Below are 20,053 nucleotides of genomic sequence, written 5' to 3'. Positions count from 1 at the left end.
TTCATCAGTTTGTTCTACAGTACAGAACAGCACAGGGTGCAATGTCAGTCCCCTTTCAATAGCGTGTGTGGCCACCATTGTTTTGGATACAGGCAGTGCATCGTCAGCGTATACTGCCTACCAGTCTTTGGATGGAATGCTGCTGGATTCTGTCCCACTCAGTCCTCAATGTCTGAAGCAGCTCTGCTCGTGTCCTGGCCCTGCCAACTACGCGTCTCCCAAGCTCATCCCACAGGTGCTCTATGGGATTCAGGTCAGGGGAGAGCGCAGGCCACTGCATGGTGTTGATGTTCTCGCCTTGGAGAAATGCAGTGGTAAAGCGAGCAGCATGGGGACGAGCGTCGTCATGCTGAAAGGTTCTCAGTTCTGGGTGGTCTAGCAGGAATGGCAGCAGATGAGGTCGCAGGATGTTATCCACATACCGCTGGGCATTAAGATTCCCATCCACAACCACCAGTGGCGTCCTGTACCGGCCTGATATGACGGCCCACACCATCACACTTGGGCCACCCCACCTGTTGGCTGGACGCACGCAACAATCGGCATATCGCTCGCCAGTTCTTCTCCAGACACGCTCACGCCCATCAGGACTGTCCACACAGAACCTTGACTCATCGCTGAAAGCGACCTCGTTCCACTGCGCCAAGGTCCACCGCTGATGCTGCTGGCACCATCTCTGTCGGTTGCGGCGATGGGCAGCCGTCATCACGGGGCCTCTGTATGGTCTTCTGGCAGTCAGACCATAGTCATGCAGTCGTCTTCGTGCAGTATCATTGGAGATCCGTGGGTTTGCACGCCCCGGAGTTTCTGCCGCAGTGCGGGATGCTGGACGGAATCGATCCCGCAGGTGACTTCGGACCATCTGCCTGTCCTGCCTTGCAGTGGTGACTCTTGGCCTCCCTGATCGAGGTCTGTCATCTGCAGAGTTGTGGAGCGTGTCTCTGTCCACCAGGGCCGATATCGTCTGGTGTGAACAGCCAAGGCGACGTGCCACCTAACGGTAGCTCAGTCCGCCTTGCAGCATGCCCAGGGCACGCTGCCGTTGATCCCTTGACAATCGTGGCATGTTGATTGAAATGCCGATTTTGCACTGGCCTTTTTAAAGCCAATATCAAGACATCACGTGCAGATCATTAAAATCATCCCATACCCCTTGGCTAATCACTGACAGTCAAAACGGCTGTTCAACAGCTGTGCTATGAAGTGACCATTGAAGGTTCAAGTGACCATCTGTGACCGTTTTGTCTGACAGTGAGGACACTATTGTCCACAAATAAGTTCACACATTTACTACACGCAGTGTTATTGTTGATATTTAAAGGTTTCAAAGGTGGTAAGTTTCTTTTGCGTTTCAGTATACAAACAAATAATCAAAACAACAACAACAACAAGCATTTTAAGGCCATTTTCCCTGCTAGAGCGGGGGTTAGCCTTGCGGTCCCCATGACAATCTTCTCCATCTTGCCCTATTTTCTGCATCTCTCCTTGTTAACCCCCTTGCCTGCATTTCTTCTTCCACCATCTTCAGCCAAGTCTTTCTCGGTCTTCCCCGTCCTCTACTTCCTTCTACCTTCATTTCCATCACTCTTCTCAACCAGTCACTTTCATCCTTCCTCAACACATGACCAAACCATCTCAACCTGTTCCTCTTCACAGCATCAATCACAGGCTCTATTCCCATCATCATACGCAATTCATCATTTGTCTTCCTCTCTCTCAACGATACTCCACACATCCACCGAACCATTTGCATTTCCACCCTTTCCAGCCTTCGTTGCTGCTCTACGTTCATTACCCATGTCTCGCTCCCATAAATCATAACACTTCTCACACGTGCAGCATACACCTTTCCCTTCAGCTTCAACGACACTACCCTCCTCGTCAGCATGCCAGTCAGTTCCCGAAACTTCTTCCATGCACACCTCACTCCAGCAACCGTTGCCGAGTCTGATCCACCTTCTCCATTTAGCATGTCTCCTAGGTAACAAAATGTTTTCACACCTTCCAGCTTCACGCCGTCTCCAACATCCAACTCAACACTTCCTCCATCTGCAGCTCCCTCTTTGCACACCGAACACTTGAATGTAGCTGCCACACTGGTTAATGACCCTCTCAAACTACTACATTTTTGATGAACCCACTCAGCGCACATTGTACATTGAATGGAATTCACTCCGACACCCTTCCTGCACACAGCACACGGCCACTTCACAGTTCTTTCCACCTGACCACATGCTTTACCACTTGCCATCACCTTCGATTTTCCGATATTCACCTTCAGACCTTTTGTCTCCATATATTACTTCCACTTGTTCATCTTCTCCTTCAGTCCATCCATACTTTCTGCAATCAACACCAGATCATCTGCATACAACAACTCCCACAGTAAACCCTCCTTTACGTTCAGAGCCAGCACATCCATCACAGCTACAAATAGTAGTGGACTTAGTACCGACCCCTGATGCACTCCCACCTTCACCTCAAACTCACCACTGTTCCCGTCCTTCGTCCTTACAACTGTGCGCGCTCTTTTATTCATTGCCGTCCGTGGCGAATCTGCATATGGCGATCCGCAAGTTTCACGTTTAGAAAGTAGAAACCATCACGGCATGTCCTCATTCACTTGAACTCGATATCTCTTTTTTCATTCCAAACAACATAACTCCAATCACAAATTAAATAGCATTAATATAAAAAAATAAACTTTTAACAACATTCGTGACATAAACAAATGTATAAATCCTGATGTGAAGTTCCGTACGGGTGGGTGAATACAATTACGAATTCAAAATCGTAATTGTTTTCACTCAATTCCAATCATCAATTGATACTTTAACAAAATACTGTTTTAAATGACGGTTGTGTTTGGATATTATCAAACCCGCACATTGCCGTCATCTGTCCACTTCCACATTCGCGGCAGGTTCATAATTCTCATCAAAATCTAAGCAGTATTTGAAGAATTTCAAAAAAAGCCACATCACTTCATATCGGTAAATATTTTTCCATTGTGTTTGGAAAAACTGGAAAATTGGAAAACAATACAGCCTATTTTACTCCAGGGTGTCCCAGGATTACCCTCCCCCCCCCCCCCCCCCCAAAATATCGTTGCGATCGGTTCAGCCGTTTTTGCGGTACCTGGGATCAGACGGACAGATAGATATTTGGTGAATTATAGCAAGATTATCAAAATCCTTGAAAACTACAAAAGCCAAATAATCTCCAAATATAAAAACAAATAATCACTGAGAGTAAATAATTTAATGTCATTACCGGATGTACTTCAGATATATTTTGCTGTAAAATTTTGAGGTTACCAAACTAACAATCCTGGATCTGGACCAAAACCAGCTGAAGTCTCTTCCTAGTGGAGTGTTTGATAAACTAACACAACTCACACGTCTGGAACTGGACTATAACCAGCTGAAGTCTCTTCCTCGTGGAGTGTTTGATAAACTAACACAACTCACACGTCTGGATCTGGAGCAAAACCAGCTGAAGTCTCTTCCTAGTGGAGTGTTTGATAAACTAACACAACTCACACGTCTGGAACTGGACTATAACCAGCTGAAGTCTCTTCCTCGTGGAGTGTTTGATAAACTAACACAACTCACACGTCTGGATCTGGACCAAAACCAGCTGAAGTCTCTTCCTCGTGGAGTGTTTGATAAACTAACCAAACTCACTGAACTGTGGCTGTACCAAAACCAGCTGGGCTCTTCCTGTCCCTTGTCTTGTCAAAATCTGTACGAGCTCCATTGCTCTGATCAAGAGTTAACTTATTCCCAAACAGCTCCTACAAATTATCAGGGAATCGCATTATTCCCATGGGATTAGGCCAGATTAAGAAAAAAGAGTTGGTGATCGTCCCCGCCCGACCCTACGAAACACACCCGACCCGAAACTTTTTTTTATTTTTTATTTTGAAAAAATCATTAAAAAACGATCTTTTCACAGTCAAATTTGGCGCCGTTCTGCACCGCCTGCGCAGTGCGTGCTGCGCGGTGCATGCTGCGCAGAGCGTCGCAAGTGCCTCGGGCAACTTCACCCATTTTACGTTAGCCATTCATGGCGGCTATTGTGTGAGATTTTTCCCGCTGAAATCTATTGATTCGTGCTGCTATGGACACCATTCTCTACAGCTGTGGAAGTGTGTTCACGGAGATCAACAACAATGGTGATGACGATCCTGAACAGGATACCAGACTCGCTGATCTTTATGTTCGTGCCAATCTGAACTGTGCTTCCCCTATATAACTAGCGTACGACTCTGCTGGCGATGAAATGCTCTGCATCCACTGTGGTACTGAGGAGAATTTGGTTGAAAAGGCAGGGCAATACCCTCATTGTAACATTTGTACTGCAAAGCCAGTACCAAAGCGTGGCAGAAACCTTGTTCAACATGCTCGATAGTTTCAAGGTGCCAAGGGCATGGTGTTTATCTGTTTTTCCGATGTCATGGTGGATATACATGCACAGGTGTCTTGCCCTTTCACTACCAAGCTCAGCTTGGACGTTCAACATCATCCAAAATCACACAAACACTGTGTTTCATAGAGATTTGGGCAATGTCTGTAAATCTGTGAGATGAATGAAGAAATTAAATCATTTTGAGGAGAAAGGAGTTTATTTCATATTTTTCCATGTCAACAAAACTCAATGGAAAGTAGGGGGAAAAAAAACAAAAAAAAAACCTCCCTCCCTACCCGAACTTTTGAGAAAAAAGGACGATCACCAACTCTTTTTTTAAATCTGGCCTTATGCACATTATGTACAAGTTATTTAAAGTACAAACATTAATGCAAAGCAATGTATGCAAAGTGTGTATGAAAGGAAGTCGTAACCCCCCTGTTGTATTTATGATTGAAAATAAAAGAGTCGGTCGATATGGAATTTCTTTATTTTAATTTTCCACAATTCCTCTCAAAATGAACTCACAAAATCAACAAAAATGATATTTGAAAAACTACATTATTATTACTGGTGAGGTACCCGTGCTATGCACGAGTGAGAGGCCAGAAGCAAACAGACAATGCAGAAACGGCGAATGCTAAAGCATGAAACCAATAAATTCCACATTCCTGTTTTTTTTTGTATACAAGATCGAGGCTCGTGAAAGAGCTAACATTAATCGCACAAAAAGACAAACCGACACACAAAACACAAAAAACAAGGGGAGCGGCAGACAAGATGGGGAGAGAGGGGGAAGGACACAAACACAACATTTGAGAGCAGGGACATCGGGAGGACTTGGGGGGGAGGTGGGAGAGGAATAAAACATATGAACACTGCAAGGACTCTGGGGTGAATTACCGGGGGTAGAAAAGATCAAGGTTTTCGATGGGGGAAGATAAGAGATGGTGGTGAACAGCTGTTTTAAAGACCCGGAGGGAGGAGTGGGATTGAAAAGAGTGTGGGAGTTTGTTCCATAGGCAGGAGAAAAGAGGAATGAAAGAGTGAAGGTGAGCAGAGAGCCTAGACTTTGGCAGTTTAACCATAAGAGGGTTGCAGGCAGATCTTGTGCGACCTGAAGGAATATTGGGGGGACAGAGCACAGAGAGAGCTGGGGGAGCAAGGCCGGAGAGGAGTCGGTAGAAGACAGAAAGACCACCAACCTGCCTGCGGTGAGTGAGTGAAAGGCCCTCGGAGTTGACTACATCGCAGGAGATTCCAATGATTCTGAAAGCTTTGGCCTCAACAGCGTGAAGCCGAGCAAGGTGTGAGGCAGGAGCACCAGCCCAGAGGGGGGAACAGTATTTTATTGAGCTGCGGATGAAAGCCTTGTAAGTGGTGAGGAGCTCAGGTGTGCCAAGGAAGGACTTCGCACAACGGAGGATGCCCAGTCGGCGACTGGCTTTGGAGGCCAGCTTTGAAATGTGGTTTTCCCAAGAAAGATCATGGCAGATAGTGAGACCCAAAAGCTTGAGCGACAGAACTTCTTGGAGAGGATTGTTGAGAAAGTAGATGGGAGGGTTGTCCAGTCTGTCCTTTCGGAGAGACATTGTAAGAGTGTGAGATTTGTCAGGATTGAAAGACATGTTCCACTTGTTTGACCAGTCTGTGATTTTGTCCAGGTCTGCAGAGAGTGAGGAGGCTGCAGACTGCCGATCTGAGGGATGAGGAATGGAGCGGCAGGTAGTGGAGTCATCAGCAAAGAGATAGAGAGGATTTTCCAGAGAGTCGGAGAGGTCATTGATGAAGACCAGAAATAGCACAGGGCCCAGAACACTACCTTGGGGAACTCCAGCCAGAACAGGAAGGGAAGATGAGAGAAATCCATTCAGGGCCACACGTTGCCTATGACCAGAGAGGAAATCCGCAAGCCATGAGTGGAGATTTCCCTGAATACCATAGGAGGTGAGTTTGGTGAGCAGAGCTGGGTGCCAGACCATATCGAAGGCTGATGCCATCTGGTCCAGTTGCAGAATCAGAGTCGAGGTTTGATAAAAACTTCTCCACCCTGTCAGGAGAGAAGGACACAGAGTCCAGGAGCAGTTGGGTTCGACTGGGAAAGGTGGGAACAGAGAGAGATGGGTTTGGGACACAAGATTTTGAGGCAAACACAGAGTTGAGGCATTCGGCTTTGTCACGTGCGGTGTCAACTGTGTAGTCATTTGAGGTAAGGGAGGGGATGGAGGGGGAGCAAACACCAGAAACGGATTTGACCAGACGCCACCAGGATTTGGAGGAAGGAGACAGGTTTGAGAGTTCAATCTTGAGTGTGGAGAGATAGTGCTTCCTGGCACTCCTGAGGGTAGAAACACACTTGTTTTGAGCTTGGTGGAAGGAACTGAGATTGCCTTCAGTTGGATTTGCCTTCCAAGACGCAAAGGCAAGTTGTTTCAGGGCAACTGCCTCACCACAAGATTCAGTGTACCATGGACGGGAGGAAGGGTAAGACAACTGAAGACGAGGTGGGATAAATCTGTGCATGAGAGAGAGCAGTTTGCTTTGGAAGAATTCCCAGGAAGAATTGATGTCAGAGGCATTAGAGATGGGAGACCAGTCCAGTTGATTGATGGCTGCTTGCAGACCGTGCCAGTCGGCCTGAGTGAAATGCCAGACTCGTCGGCGCTGAGGAGGCTCTCTGAGAATGGCCAGTGAGATGTCCACTTTAACAAGCACATGATCAGAAGAACCGATTGGAGCAGAAGAAGAGCAGCAGACATTTGCAGGGAAGTTAGTCATAACCAAGTCCAGAAGAGAAGATACTCCATTGACTGAGATCCGGGTCGGGAAATTGACAGATTGTGTCAGTCCCAATTAGTCGCAGAAGTCCTTTGCTGAGGTGCCATGGCTGTTGAGAGATGAACCCACACCCAGCCAGCTGGCATGATGACAGTTGAAGTCGCCACATATGAGGAAGAGAGAGTTTGGATGAGTTGATAGAAGTTGGTCCATGTTGTCTGACAGAGAAATGTAAATGGAGTCATCACTGTTTGGAGGACGGTACAGAACACATATGAACAAAAGGTGGGAAGCCATAGCCAGAGGTACTCCTGTGGGTGGGATGGAGAGAGGGCAGTGCAGAAAGAGTGAGGAAGAGAGTTTTTGATAAAGATAGCCACCCCACCACCAGGACGAGGATCAGGTCTATCGTACCGGAGGAGGGAGTAACCAGGAAGAGATATTAAGGAATCAGAGACATCTTGAAGGAGGAAAGTTTCTGTTAAGCAGATCAAGTCTGGATTTTCAGAAGCAACCTGAATGGAGAGATCAATCAGGTTTGAGCGAAGGCCCCGGATGTTTGAGGTCCATACCGTTAGTGAGGAGAGAGGGGGAGCATCGGGTGCAGGACAGGGGAGGGGAGGGGTAGGGTCAGATGAAGGGTGAGAGGGGGATGTAGGAAGAGCAGTTGATAGTGTGTCAGAGATCACAGAAGAGTTACAAGAAAGGGAAGGATGAGGAGGACGAAAGGTTTGATGGTGATGGAATGAGGCACAGTGAGAGTTTGTTTGAGGAGGGGCAGAGGAAAGTAGAAGGTTGGGGGAGGTGGAGGTATAACATAGGAGGGAGAGGAAGTGGGGAGGAGGCAGCTTTGAGAAGGAGGTGGGAGGAGGGAGAATTTGGGAGGGATGGTTTGGGGGGGAGATTTGAAGGGGAGGGGCAAGGGGGGAGTTTAGAAAGTGGATGATTAATGAAAGATGAACATATATAACAAATTGGGTTTGTTGTGATTTTCAAGTTAGCGATTCGTTTAAGAACGATGGAGGAGGGATGGAATGAATGAGAATTTAGAGCATGGAGTGATTTGGAATCATAAGAGATTGAATATTTTTTTGAAATGGAATGAGTTGAAGAGGAAATTGAAAGGAGCCTTTTAAAGAAGAAGAAAAACAGCGTGTTGGAATAAACCACTGAATAAAACACTGAAGGGGATAGTTGAAACATATTTAAACAGAACTGTGAAGAACAATCTTATATTCACAAAAATACCAATGGGGAGAGGAAGCCTAGAGCGACGACCACGAGTCACTTGAACAGGGCAAAAGGTGGAAGGCAAGGGGAAAATGGGGGCGGGGCGAGACAGCGCACGTGGGCAGAGGCAAAAGCACACGAGGAGAAAGGGAAATAAAAGTTTTTTTGGTTTGTTTTTTGTTTGTTTTTGGGGGGGGGTGTGGGGGTTACAACGTTAGACAAATAGTAGATGTTTGGTGAAGCTTGGTGGAGAAGGGGAAATCAAAAAAGCTAGCAAAACAGCGAAGGAAGGAACAACCTTCGACGGGGGAAGCCTGAGGCTGCAAGGCCTTGCTCGTGACGCGGCAAACAAACGATTAATTTATGAAAGATAAACACCGAGAAACTTCCAAGGGGGACACTATAAGTTCACACACCGAACGATAAATACAGTTTCGACAAAATACAATTGTGAACAGACTTAACTTTGAAAAACGTGGAGACCGTGTGGCCCGCCGAAAACCTCTGCCACCGTCTCCAAGATCTCGCGAGATCTCTCAAAGATCTCTGTAGCACCTTTAGTCACACATCAGACATGGACAGTAAGTTTGTGAAGGACTTCCATGAAAAACGGACCCGTTCACAAACAAACGGGTGCGTTCACGTATAGAAACATTGATCGTGGGTCCGTGGCGAATCTGCATTTGGCGATCCGCGAATTTCATGTTTAGAAAGTAGAAACCATCACGGCATGTCCTCATTCACTTGAACTCAATATCTCTTTTTTCATTCCAAACAACATAACTCCAATCACAAATTAAATAACATTAAAAAAATTTAAAAAAACTTTTAACAACATTCGTGACAAACAAATGTTGAAATTCTGATGTGATGTTCCGTACGGGTGGGTGAATACAATTACGAATTCAAAATCGTAATTGTATTCACTCAATTCCAATCATAAATTGATACTTTAACAAGATACTGTTTTAAATGACGGTTGTATTTGGATATTATCAAACCCGCACATTGCCGTCATCTGTCCACTTCCACATTCGCGGCAGGTTCATAATTCTCCTCAAAATCTAAGCAGTATTTGTATAATTTCAATAAAAGCCACATCACTGTTCATATCGGTAAATATTGCTGCGGTTTTGTGGTTCTATAATAAAGGTTAATTTCCCCTCCTAGGTAGTTACACTACAACATGTAGCCTCGCAATAGTTCAGTTATTTCTTCGTAAATGTAAGCGTCGTCCTTTTCCTGTGTTAGTTTTGCGTTGAGTAGGCCAGTGAAAATTAGGTGCCCTTATTATGCTTCGATGCTTTTGGTTTTGGCGCAAAATACCATGAGGCAGGCCTGAACAAGTCGACCGAGGCCGAAGGAAGGCGGGGCAGGAGGAGTGGGAGTGACCGGTAAGAACGAGCCGCCAATCAGGGCTCGAGGGGAGTGGCTCACCACTGGTGCAAGAGGCGGGGTTTGGAACATTTGATGCGGGCTAGGGCGGGCCGATATAACCCTGTGCCCAGAGCCCCCCCACGTCAGACCACAGAGGAGACACGCTGAGTTATGAGTTGAGAGTCAGAGCAGTTCGGGTGAGAAGAGTTACGAATCGGAGTTGTGAGAAGATGCGCGTGAGATTGCGTTGTGTCGAGTCATGTCGGAGGAACTGAATAACTCTGTGTATACGAACTTTGCCCTGCTCCCCGTACTCCGCACAGTATTAATCGCGCTGTAAAGACGACCCGCACCGGGCCACAGACGCACGTATTTTCCTTCTGCCTGCCTTTGGGGATATACGCGCCGCGAGGATTTTCCCACCTGCCTGCCTTCGCCGGGACACGTGCTGTGACCGCCAGGGGGCCACACCAGGTGAGCTGTTCCCAGAGCGACCGAAGCAGGCGCGCTTTGCGAATGAACTCCTCTTCCTCCATCTCCCTGTTTGTGTATGTGGGCCCATTGTCTGGGCTTTATACAGTCACGTGAAAAAGTAAGTACACCCCATGTAAAGTTTTGACTTTTTCAACATATTTCAACATACAGATATGTAGTCCATTGTATAATTTAAATAAACATAAATGCAAATTTCGCATGTGGAAAAAGTAAGTACACCCTTGGATCTAATAGGTGGTATTGCCCCCTTTTGCAGAAACAACCTCAAGTAGGCATTTCGTATAACTGTGTACCAGTCTCTGACATCGAATGGGAGAAATTTTTGCCCACTCCTCCATGCAGAATTTTTTCAGCTGTGCGATGTTTGAGGGGTTTCTTGCATGCACAGCTCGTTTCAAATCCTCCCACAACATCTCGATGGGATTTAGACCCGGGCTTTGACTTGGCCATTCCAGAACCCTCCATTTCTTTCTTTTCAGCCATTCCTTGATGGATTTACTGGTATGTTTAGGGTCATTGTCATGTTGCAAGGTCCACCTTCAGTTGAGCTTCAACTTTCCGACAGATGGCCTCACATTATACTCAAGCACCCTCTGGTACAATGAAGAATTCATAGTGCATTCTACGATGGTGAGCTGCCCAGGCCCTGATGCAGCAAAGCAGCCCCAAACCATAATATTTCCACCACCATGCTTTACAGTTGGTATCAGGTTCTTGTGGTCAAATGCTGTCTTTGGTTTTCGCCAAACGTGTCTTCTGGTACTGTGGCCAAATAGCTCTACCTTTGACTCATCTGTCCAGAGCACATTGTTCCAGAAGTGCTGGTCCTTGCCCAGGTGTTCATTGGCAAACCTTAGTCTTTCCCTGATGTTCTTTCTGGACAGCAAAGGTTTCCTCCAGGCACACCTCCCATGGAGATCAAATTTGTGCAGCCTCTTTCTAATGGTAGACTCGTGCACTTTGACATCAACAGTGGCAAGAGCTACCTGTAGGTCCCGTGATGACATTCTGGGGTTCTTCGAGACTTCTTTCAGCATCTTGCGGTCTGCTCTCAGGCTGAACTTGCTGGGGCGGCCTGGCTGGAACAAGTTGGCAGTTGTTTGGAATCTTCTCCACTTGTGGATGATCGTCTGGACAGTCGAATGATTTATTTCAAATTGTTTGGAGATCTTTTTAAATCACTTCCCAGACTCGTAGGCATCTATAACCTTCTTTCTGAAGGCCTCAGAGCGCTCTTTTGATCTAGGCATGGTGACGCTGCACACTTCAACAACAAAGAGCAAACCAAACTAAATGTCTGAGGTTTAAATAAGACAGATCCATCCAAGATCCTCTCTAACGATGTTCTAATCATTTGCACCTGAGCTGGTGCACCTGATTCTAATTTTAGGTATTTGAAGTAGTGACAAATGTAGGGGTGTACTTTCTTTTTCCACATGTGAAATTTTCATTTATGTTTATTTAAATTATACAATGGACTACAAAAGGTAAATGTTTCATGATATTTGTTATATTATATCACCTTTATCTATAAATATTGCTGAAATGAAGATCAAATAGCTGTATGTTGAAATATGTTGAAAAGGTCAAAACTTTACATGGGGTGTCCTTACTTTTTCACGTGACTGTAAGTAAGACTGATTAAGACTGCCCTGTGTCTCTTCTTCTTCCAAATCATTGTAAATAGTATATAAATCTGTTCTTCCTTTTGATTCGACCATCTTGTGTTTTCCATCATTGGCTTAGCATGGTACGAATTAGATCGCTCTGATCGGGTTCTATAAGAAAGGTAACAGCACGGGTCACGTGATACGCCATCTGCTCGGGCATACGCAATCACGCGTGGTTCGTGTGAGACTCAATCCCCGCTTCCACTGCGGCGTGGGTACTCAAGGTACGTGCGAAATTGTCCCGAGACCCTTTTCCACATCTGCCCGGAAGTGGCGACTCAGTCTCGCGGTTTCGAAGACCCAGAGAGAAAAAGGGGCTTAATCTCCCCTTTGCAACGGGAACGGGCTTTGAAGACCCGCAACAATATTATTCCATCGTGTTTGGAAAAACTGGAAAATTGGAAAAACAATACAGCCATTTTACTCCAGGGGGTCCCAGGATTACCCACAAAAAATATCGTTGCGATCGGTTCAGCCGTTTTTGCGGTACCTGGGAACAGACGGACAGATGGACATTTGGTGAATTATAGCAAGATTATCAAAATCCTGGACAACCACAAAAGCCAAATAATCCCCAAATATAAAAACAAATAATCACTGAGAGTAAATAATTTAATGTCATTACCGGATGGACTTCAGATATAATTTGTAGTTTAATTTTGAAGTTACCAAACTAACAATCCTTGATCTGCAGAACAACCAGCTCCAGTCTGTTCCTGATTCCATGTGAAACTTCGACAATAAACTCATTTGAAACTAGAACGGCACGCAGTAGAGAGCATACCTACGCCAGGTGAACAGTTTACGTTTTGTATCCCAGAGTAGCCCAGAAAATCACAATACAGAATCGCATTGAATCAAAATCAATCACAAGCATCACCATAGCAATGAACAACACAATACCCCAGACTAGTGTTTCACACCCCGATCTACTCTTTCAAAGGTTCGGCCGAATAGTCATGGATTTTATATGAACACCAGGCTTACAGTGGTTGGAGGAAGTCATAAGAAATGTTTCAATGTTTGAAGAGCTCTTAATCAAAGTTTTAATGATATATGATCTGGGGGGCATGCACCACCTCCCCCCTCCCCACCACCCCCGCCCACCCCCATCATATATCATCACCCTGTTGTCATCGTTTCAGTTCCCCCCAATTATCAAGTGTGATAACTCGCCCCAACCAGATGTATGACGTAATATATGAACGTTCCCTAAAGGGTGTTGAAAGAAACATAACTGGCAAAGCCAAATGGAATTACATTCTACCTTTCAGAAGTGTAATTGTGGGTATAAAACACACCCAATATGTAGGATAAATATGTGAGGGACATACATACATACGGAGAGACAAACGCTGTAAACACAGAAACCAAACATCGACAACATAAAACATCGTTTGTTTAATCACCAATTTGCCAGTCCGAAAAACCTCTTTGCGAGTATAAATCCCCTCCAAATCATCCCCATCACCCATCTCTTTCAAATCTTCCCCCTTGCCCCTCCCCTCCAAATCTTCCCAATCACCCATTCCTTTCAAATCTCCCCCCACTCCCCTCCCCTCCGAGACTCTCCCTCACTCCTCCCCTCCTAGACTCCCCTCTCACCCCTCCCCCTCAAAGCGTCCTCCCCGCTTCTTCCCCCTTCCAACTTTCACCTTCATCTCCCTCAACCTTCTGCCTCGCTCTTCCCCCTCGTCAAATAACACCTCACTGCGCCTCTCCCAATCACCATCAAACCTTTTGTCTGCCCCATCCTTCCCTTTCTCCGAGCTATTCTGTAATCTCTGACACACCTTCAACAGCTCTCCCTACCTCTTCCTCCTCTTCCACATCTTACCCTACCGCTCCCCCCCCCCCTGTTCTGTATCCGATGCTCCCCCTTCCTCTTCCTTAACAGTATGGACCTCAAACATCCGGGGCCTTCGCTCAAACATGTCTGATCTCTCCATACAGGTTGCTTCTGACAAACCAGACGTGATCTGCTTAACAGAAACTTTCCTCCTTCACGATGTCTCTGATTCCTTGGTATCTCTCCAAGGTTACTCCCTACTCCGGTATGATAGACCTGAGCCTCGTCCTGGAGGTGGGGTTGCTATCTTTATAAAAAACTCTCTTCCTCACTCGCCCTGCACTGCCCTCTCTCCACCTCACCCCCAGGAATACCTTTGGCTACGGCTTCCCCTTCGCTCCCACCTTTTGTTCATATGTGTGTTGTACCGTCCACCAAACAGTGATGACTCCATCTACATCTCGCTGTCTGAGAATATGGACCAACTTCTATCTACCCATCCCAACTCTCTCTTCCTCATATGTGGTGATTTCAACTGTCACCATGCCAGTTGGCTGGGTGTGGGTACCTCTCTCACCAGCCATGGCTCTTCAGCAAAGGACTTCTGTGACTCACTGGGACTGACACAAACTGTCAATTTCCCGACCCGGATTTCAGTCAACGGAGCATCTTCTCTTCTGGACTTGCTTATGACTAACTTCCCTGAAAATGTCTGCTGCTCTTCTTCTGCTCCAATCGGTTCTTCTGATCATGTGCTTGTTAAAGTGGACATCTCTCTGACCATTCTCAGAGAGCCTCCTCAGCGTCGACGAGTCTGGCATTTCACTCAGGCCAACTGGCACGGTCTTCAAGCAGCCATCAATCATCTGGACTGGTCTCCCATCTCTACTGCCTCTGACATAAATTCCTCCTGGGAATTCTTCCAAAGCAAACTGCTCTCTCTCATGCACAGATTTATCCCATCTCGTCTTCTGTTGTCATACCCTTCCTCCCGTCCATGGTACACGGAATCTTGTGGTGAGGCTATTGCCCAGAAACAATTTGCTTTCGTCTCCTGGAAAGCAAATCCAACGGAAGGAAATCTCATTTCCTTTCACAAAGCCCGAAACAAGTGTGTGTCCACGCTCAGGAGAGCCAGGAAACAATATCTCTCCGTTCTCAGGACCGAACTCTCTTATCTGTCTCCCTCTTCCAAATCCTGGTGGCTTCTGGTCAAATCTGTTTCTGGTGTTTGTTCCCCCTCCATCCCCTCCCTCACCTCAAATGGCCACACGGCTGACTCCGCACGCGAAAAAGCTGAATGCCTCAACTCTGTGTTTGCCTCTAAATCTTGTGTCCCAAACCCATCCCTCTCTGTACCCACCGTACCCAGTCGTACCCAGCTGCTCCTGGACTCTGTGTCCTTTCCTCCTGACAAGGTGGAAAAGTTTCTGTCAACCCTCGACTCGGATTCTGCAACTGGACCTGACGGCATCAGCCCACGGGTCCTAAAATCCTGTTCTTCCGCTCTTTCACTCCCTCTCTCTGTTCTCTTCACCCTCTCTTTTGCTCAAGGTCATCTTCCATCTGCTTGGAAATCTGCCAACATCACCGCTTTGCACAAAAAAGGTGCAAAAACAGATCCCAGCAACTACAGACCAATCAGCCTTCTCCCAATTATCAGCAAAGTCATGGAATCCATCATTGCTTCAGATATGAAATCTTTCCTCTTCTCCAATGGCTTGATCTCTGATCATCAATTTGGTTTCAGACCTGGACACTCTACTCTGGACATGCTGCTTCTGCTTTCTCAACAATGGATGGAGGTCCTCAATGCCAAACAGGAAATTAGAGCAGTCTCCCTTGACATATCACGTGCCTTCGATACGGTCTGGCACCCCGCTCTGCTCACCAAACTCTCCTCTTTTGGTATCCATGGAAATCTCCACGCATGGCTGGCGGACTTCCTCTCTAGTCGTAGTCAACGTGTGGCCCTGAATGGGTTTCTCTCATCTCCTCTTCCTGTTCAGGCTGGAGTTCCACAAGGCAGTGTTCTAGGCCCTGTCCTTTTTCTGGTCTTCATCAATGATCTCTCTGACTCTCTTGAAAATCCTCTGTATCTCTTTGCTGATGACTCTACTCTCTGTCGCTCCATTCTTCATCCCTCAGATCGGCAGTCTGCTGCCTCCTCACTCTCTGCAGACCTGGACAAAATCACAGACTGGGCAAACAAGTGGAACATGTCTTTCAATCCTGACAAATCTCACACTCTTACGATGTCTCTCCGAAAAGACCGACTGGACAACCCTCCCATCCACTTTCTGAATAATCCTCTCCAAGAAGTTCTGTCACTCAAGCTTTTGGGTCTCACTATCTGCCATGATCTTTCCTGGGAAAACCACATTTCAAATCTGGCCTCCAAAGCCAGTCGCCGACTGGGCATCCTCCGTCGTGCGAAGTCCTTCCTTGGCACACCTGAGCTCCTCACCACATACAAGGCTTTCATCCGCAGCTCAATGGAATACTGCTCTCCCCTCTGGGCTGGTGCTCCTGCCTCACACCTAGCTCGTCTTCACGCTGTTGAAACCAAAGCATTCAGAATCATTGGAATCTCCCGCGATGAAGCTAACTCCAAGGGCCTCTCACTCACTCACCGCAGGCAGGTTGGTGGTCTTTCCATCTTCTACCGACTCCTCTCTGGCCTTGCCCCCCCAGCTCTCTCTGGGCTCTGTCCCGCAAATATTCCTACAGGTCGCACAAGATCTGCCTGCAACCCTCTTATGGTCAAACTGCCAAAATCAAGACTCTCTGCTCACCTTCACTCCTTCATTCCTCTTTTCTCCCGCCTCTGGAACAAACTCCCTCACTCTCTTCAATCCCACTCCACCCTCCAGGTCTTTAAAACAGCTGTTCACCACCATCTCTTATCTTCCCCCATCCAAAACCTTGATCTTTTCTACCCCCGCTAATTTCACCCCAATTCCACTTTTTTGAAATACCAACTTCTGTCCTGGAAGTCATTGGTGTCCTTGTGTTTTATACTTCTCCCTCCACCCCCCCCCCCCCTTCCCATGCCTCCTCCCCCCAAGCCCTCTCCCTTCCACACATCTCCCTGCTCTCAAATGTTGTGTTTGTGTGCTTCACCTTCTCTCCCCATCTTGTTTTCCGCTCCCGCTTTTTATATATTTTGTTTGTCTGGTTGATTTGTTTGTGAAGTAAATGTTAGCTCTTTCACGAGCCTCGATTCAGTATACAAAAAAAAAAAAAAAAAAAAAAAAAAAAAAAAGAACAAGAAAAAGCATTAAAGTGTGGGTATGAATTTTGGGGTAGTAATATATAGATTCAGTTAGATCTGTATCGGTAGATGCTCCGATGATTGGGGGTAGGAGGAACCTTTTCGATGTACGTAAGTCAGGAACCTGTTCAGCCCGGATGTTGGATTAAGCTTGTATATTTGTGGTTATACGAGGATGGCCTTGTGCTAATTATCATAGGGATTATGCTAATTTCCCTGTTCGTGAGACCTTGTAATTTATCCATTGTCCCTTATGGCACTACACCAATAAACACTCGGCAGGCCTTATAGCACCACCCATACTAATTAAATTCCCCCCCCACAATAATACTCACCGGATGTGCAGCCAGGAAGCGCCCACGCATTGTGCCAACATGGCGATAAAACATTGTTCAGGCCAGCTGAGGCCATGCCCACCTCGCGACGGATTGGTTGAGGGGTTTGATTGCGAGATCACACCAATGGTACGGAGGACCAATCGGCATGCAGCTGAAGCCCAGAGGCAAGAAGGAACCAGCTGATTCACCAAGGGGAGATTATATAAAGGGAGGGCATTCAACATTTTCTCTCTCTCTGCTCTCTTGCGTTGGACATTCTCTTGCTTTCTGACCATCGCTGGCCCTCCGATCTTGCCCTCCGCTGGTTCCCTTCTGCTTCTCCCTCGTGCTCTTGTGCTTGGACCGACCCTGTCGAAGACGCCACCGGGAGACATGCAGAGGCAATGGGAAGAGCCGCAGCCTGGGAACTGCGGTTCTCCAAGCGGACGATGCATACAAGGGTGGCTTGCCGCTGGAGCGTGACGAGGTTGGGGCGAGCGAGATGTCCGGTGAGGCCTTGCAGCACGCGAACGAGGCGGACTGAGGCCCACTTCCCGCCAACGACCGGGCGGTTTCTGCCAAAGCTCCGGACGAACCCCGATGAGACCGAGTGGTTGAGCTAAGCCCACACACACGACGCTTTTTTTTCATTTAAATTCTCGCATCGTGTGTGTTATCAGTCTGGTGTGAGGGATCCCAATTTAGGAGTTTAGTTCATTGCATTTCCTTTGTATTCCCGACATTCCGTTGTAAATAAATCCGTACATTATTTTCCCTATATGTTCTAAATCCGTTTGAGTTACTTTTTGCAGGATTGAAGACTGCTCGGCGGATCACGTCAGGTTAAAGCTTCCAGCTTCTTCTTCGTGTTTCTTCTGCCCGCGTGTGGATATAAAATCCGCTCTTGAACTGAACGCTTCGAAGTAACGCTCGATTGCTATTCGTGATTTCCCGTTCTTCACTGAGGGGAATCACAGGACAGTATGGTTTGTTCACACAACAGTTTGAATGGAAACATTTATTATTCTATGACAGTAGAAAATTTTTAGGACACGAAATGAGCAAAAAAATTATATATACAGTGCATTAGTGATATTTGCGAAGCAATAGAAAAATTTATAAAACAACACAGAATTGATTCACAAACAACAACAACCACATACACGATCACAATCGAGAGTTATAAAAGATATTATTTTATTTTAGACTTATTTTCATGTGTTTCACGTCTTGTTGTTTTTTAGGTGTTTGTTTGTGTTTCACAATGAATGAAAAACATAAAGGTGGAGTATGCAGATTATGATACATGACAGGTTCAACGATATGTTCGGCCTGAACAGCATAGGAATCAAAATGGCGGTGTGTGGAGTCAGCCGCCGTAATGACATCACATCACCCCTGTCATGTGACCAGATCCTCAGCTCTGATTGGTGTACGTTTGAGGATACACACATACATACATACATACATACATACATACATACATACAGACAGGCAAACACTGTTCTGGATGACTTTGCCCTATGGGCTATGCCGTAAAAAGGGGAGGGGTATCTTATCTCGGCCTAGCCATGGGGGTCCCTGGAATATTTTATTGGACACATGGGTGCCGTGGAGGCACAAAGGTTGACAAACCCTGATTAAGAGGATTCAAATGGTAATTCTGAAGTGTTGTAAAGGGTAATTCTAAAGGATTATAAAAGATAATTCTAAAGGATAATTCTAAAAGGGTAATTCCAAAGGGTAATTATAAGGTGTAATTCTAAAGGGTAATTCCAAAGGGTAATTGTAAAGGATAATTCTAAAGGATAATTCTAAAGGGTAATTCTAAAGGGTAATTCTAAAGGGTAATTCCAAAGGGTAATTATAACGTGTAATTCTAAAGGGTAATTCCAAAGGGTAATTATAAGGTGTAATTCTAAAGGGTAATTCCAAAGGGTAATTCTAAAGGGTAATTCTAAAGGGTAATTCTAAAGGGTAATTCTAAAGGGTAATTCCAAAGGGTAATTCCAAAGGGTAATTCTAAAAGGTAATTCTAAAGGGTAATTCTAAAGTGTAATTCTAAAGGGTAATTCTAAAGGGTAATTCTAAAGAGTAATTCTAAAGGGTAATTCTAAAGGGTAATTCTAATGGGTAATTCTAAAGGGTAATTCTAAAGTGTAATTCTAAAGGGTAATTCTAAAGGGTAATTCTAAAGGGTAATTCCAAAGGGTAATTCCAAAGGGTAATTTCAAAGGGTAATTCCAAAGGGTAATTTCAAAGGGTAATTTCAAAGGGTAATTCCAAAGGATTATAAAGCGTAATTGTAAAGGATTATAAAGGGTAATTCTAAAGGGTAATTCTAAAGGGTAATTCTAAAGAGTAATTCTAAAGTGTAATTCTAAAGGGTAATTCTAAAGGGTAATTCTAAAGGGTAATTCCAAAGGGTAATTCCAAAGGGTAATTCCAAAGGGTAATTTCAAAGGGTAATTCCAAAGGGTAATTTCAAAGGGTAATTTCAAAGGGTAATTCCAAAGGATTATAAAGCGTAATTGTAAAGGATTATAAAGGGTAATTCTAAAGGGTAATTCTAAAGGGTAATTCTAAAGAGTAATTCTAAAGGGTAATTCTAAAGGGTAATTCTAAAAGGTAATTCTAAAGTGTAATTCTAAAGGGTAATTCTAAAGGGTAATTCTAAAGAGTAATTCTAAAGGGTAATTCTAAAGGGTAATTC

The 20,053-nt window shown here is 45.6% G+C and overlaps 1 protein-coding gene across 1 annotated transcript in view; it reads left to right on the top strand.

Annotated features, from left to right (window-relative positions):
* The window catches only part of LOC144892179 (uncharacterized), a 65,273-nt gene that overhangs the window by 1,093 nt on the left and 44,127 nt on the right, over positions 1 to 20,053 (top strand). Inside the window, exons 2-3 of the mRNA XM_078777442.1 lie at positions 3,369 to 3,692; positions 7,176 to 7,194. Coding sequence (XP_078633568.1) covers positions 3,369 to 3,692; positions 7,176 to 7,194 — 343 coding nt within the window. The remainder of the gene's footprint in view (positions 1 to 3,368; positions 3,693 to 7,175; positions 7,195 to 20,053) is intronic.

Source organism: Myxine glutinosa, chromosome 5 (assembly GCF_964187855.1).
Source record: "Myxine glutinosa chromosome 5, kmMyxGlut1.1, whole genome shotgun sequence".
Classification (NCBI taxonomy): domain Eukaryota; kingdom Metazoa; phylum Chordata; class Myxini; order Myxiniformes; family Myxinidae; genus Myxine; species Myxine glutinosa.
This window is presented reverse-complemented; position numbering and strand designations above follow the sequence as displayed.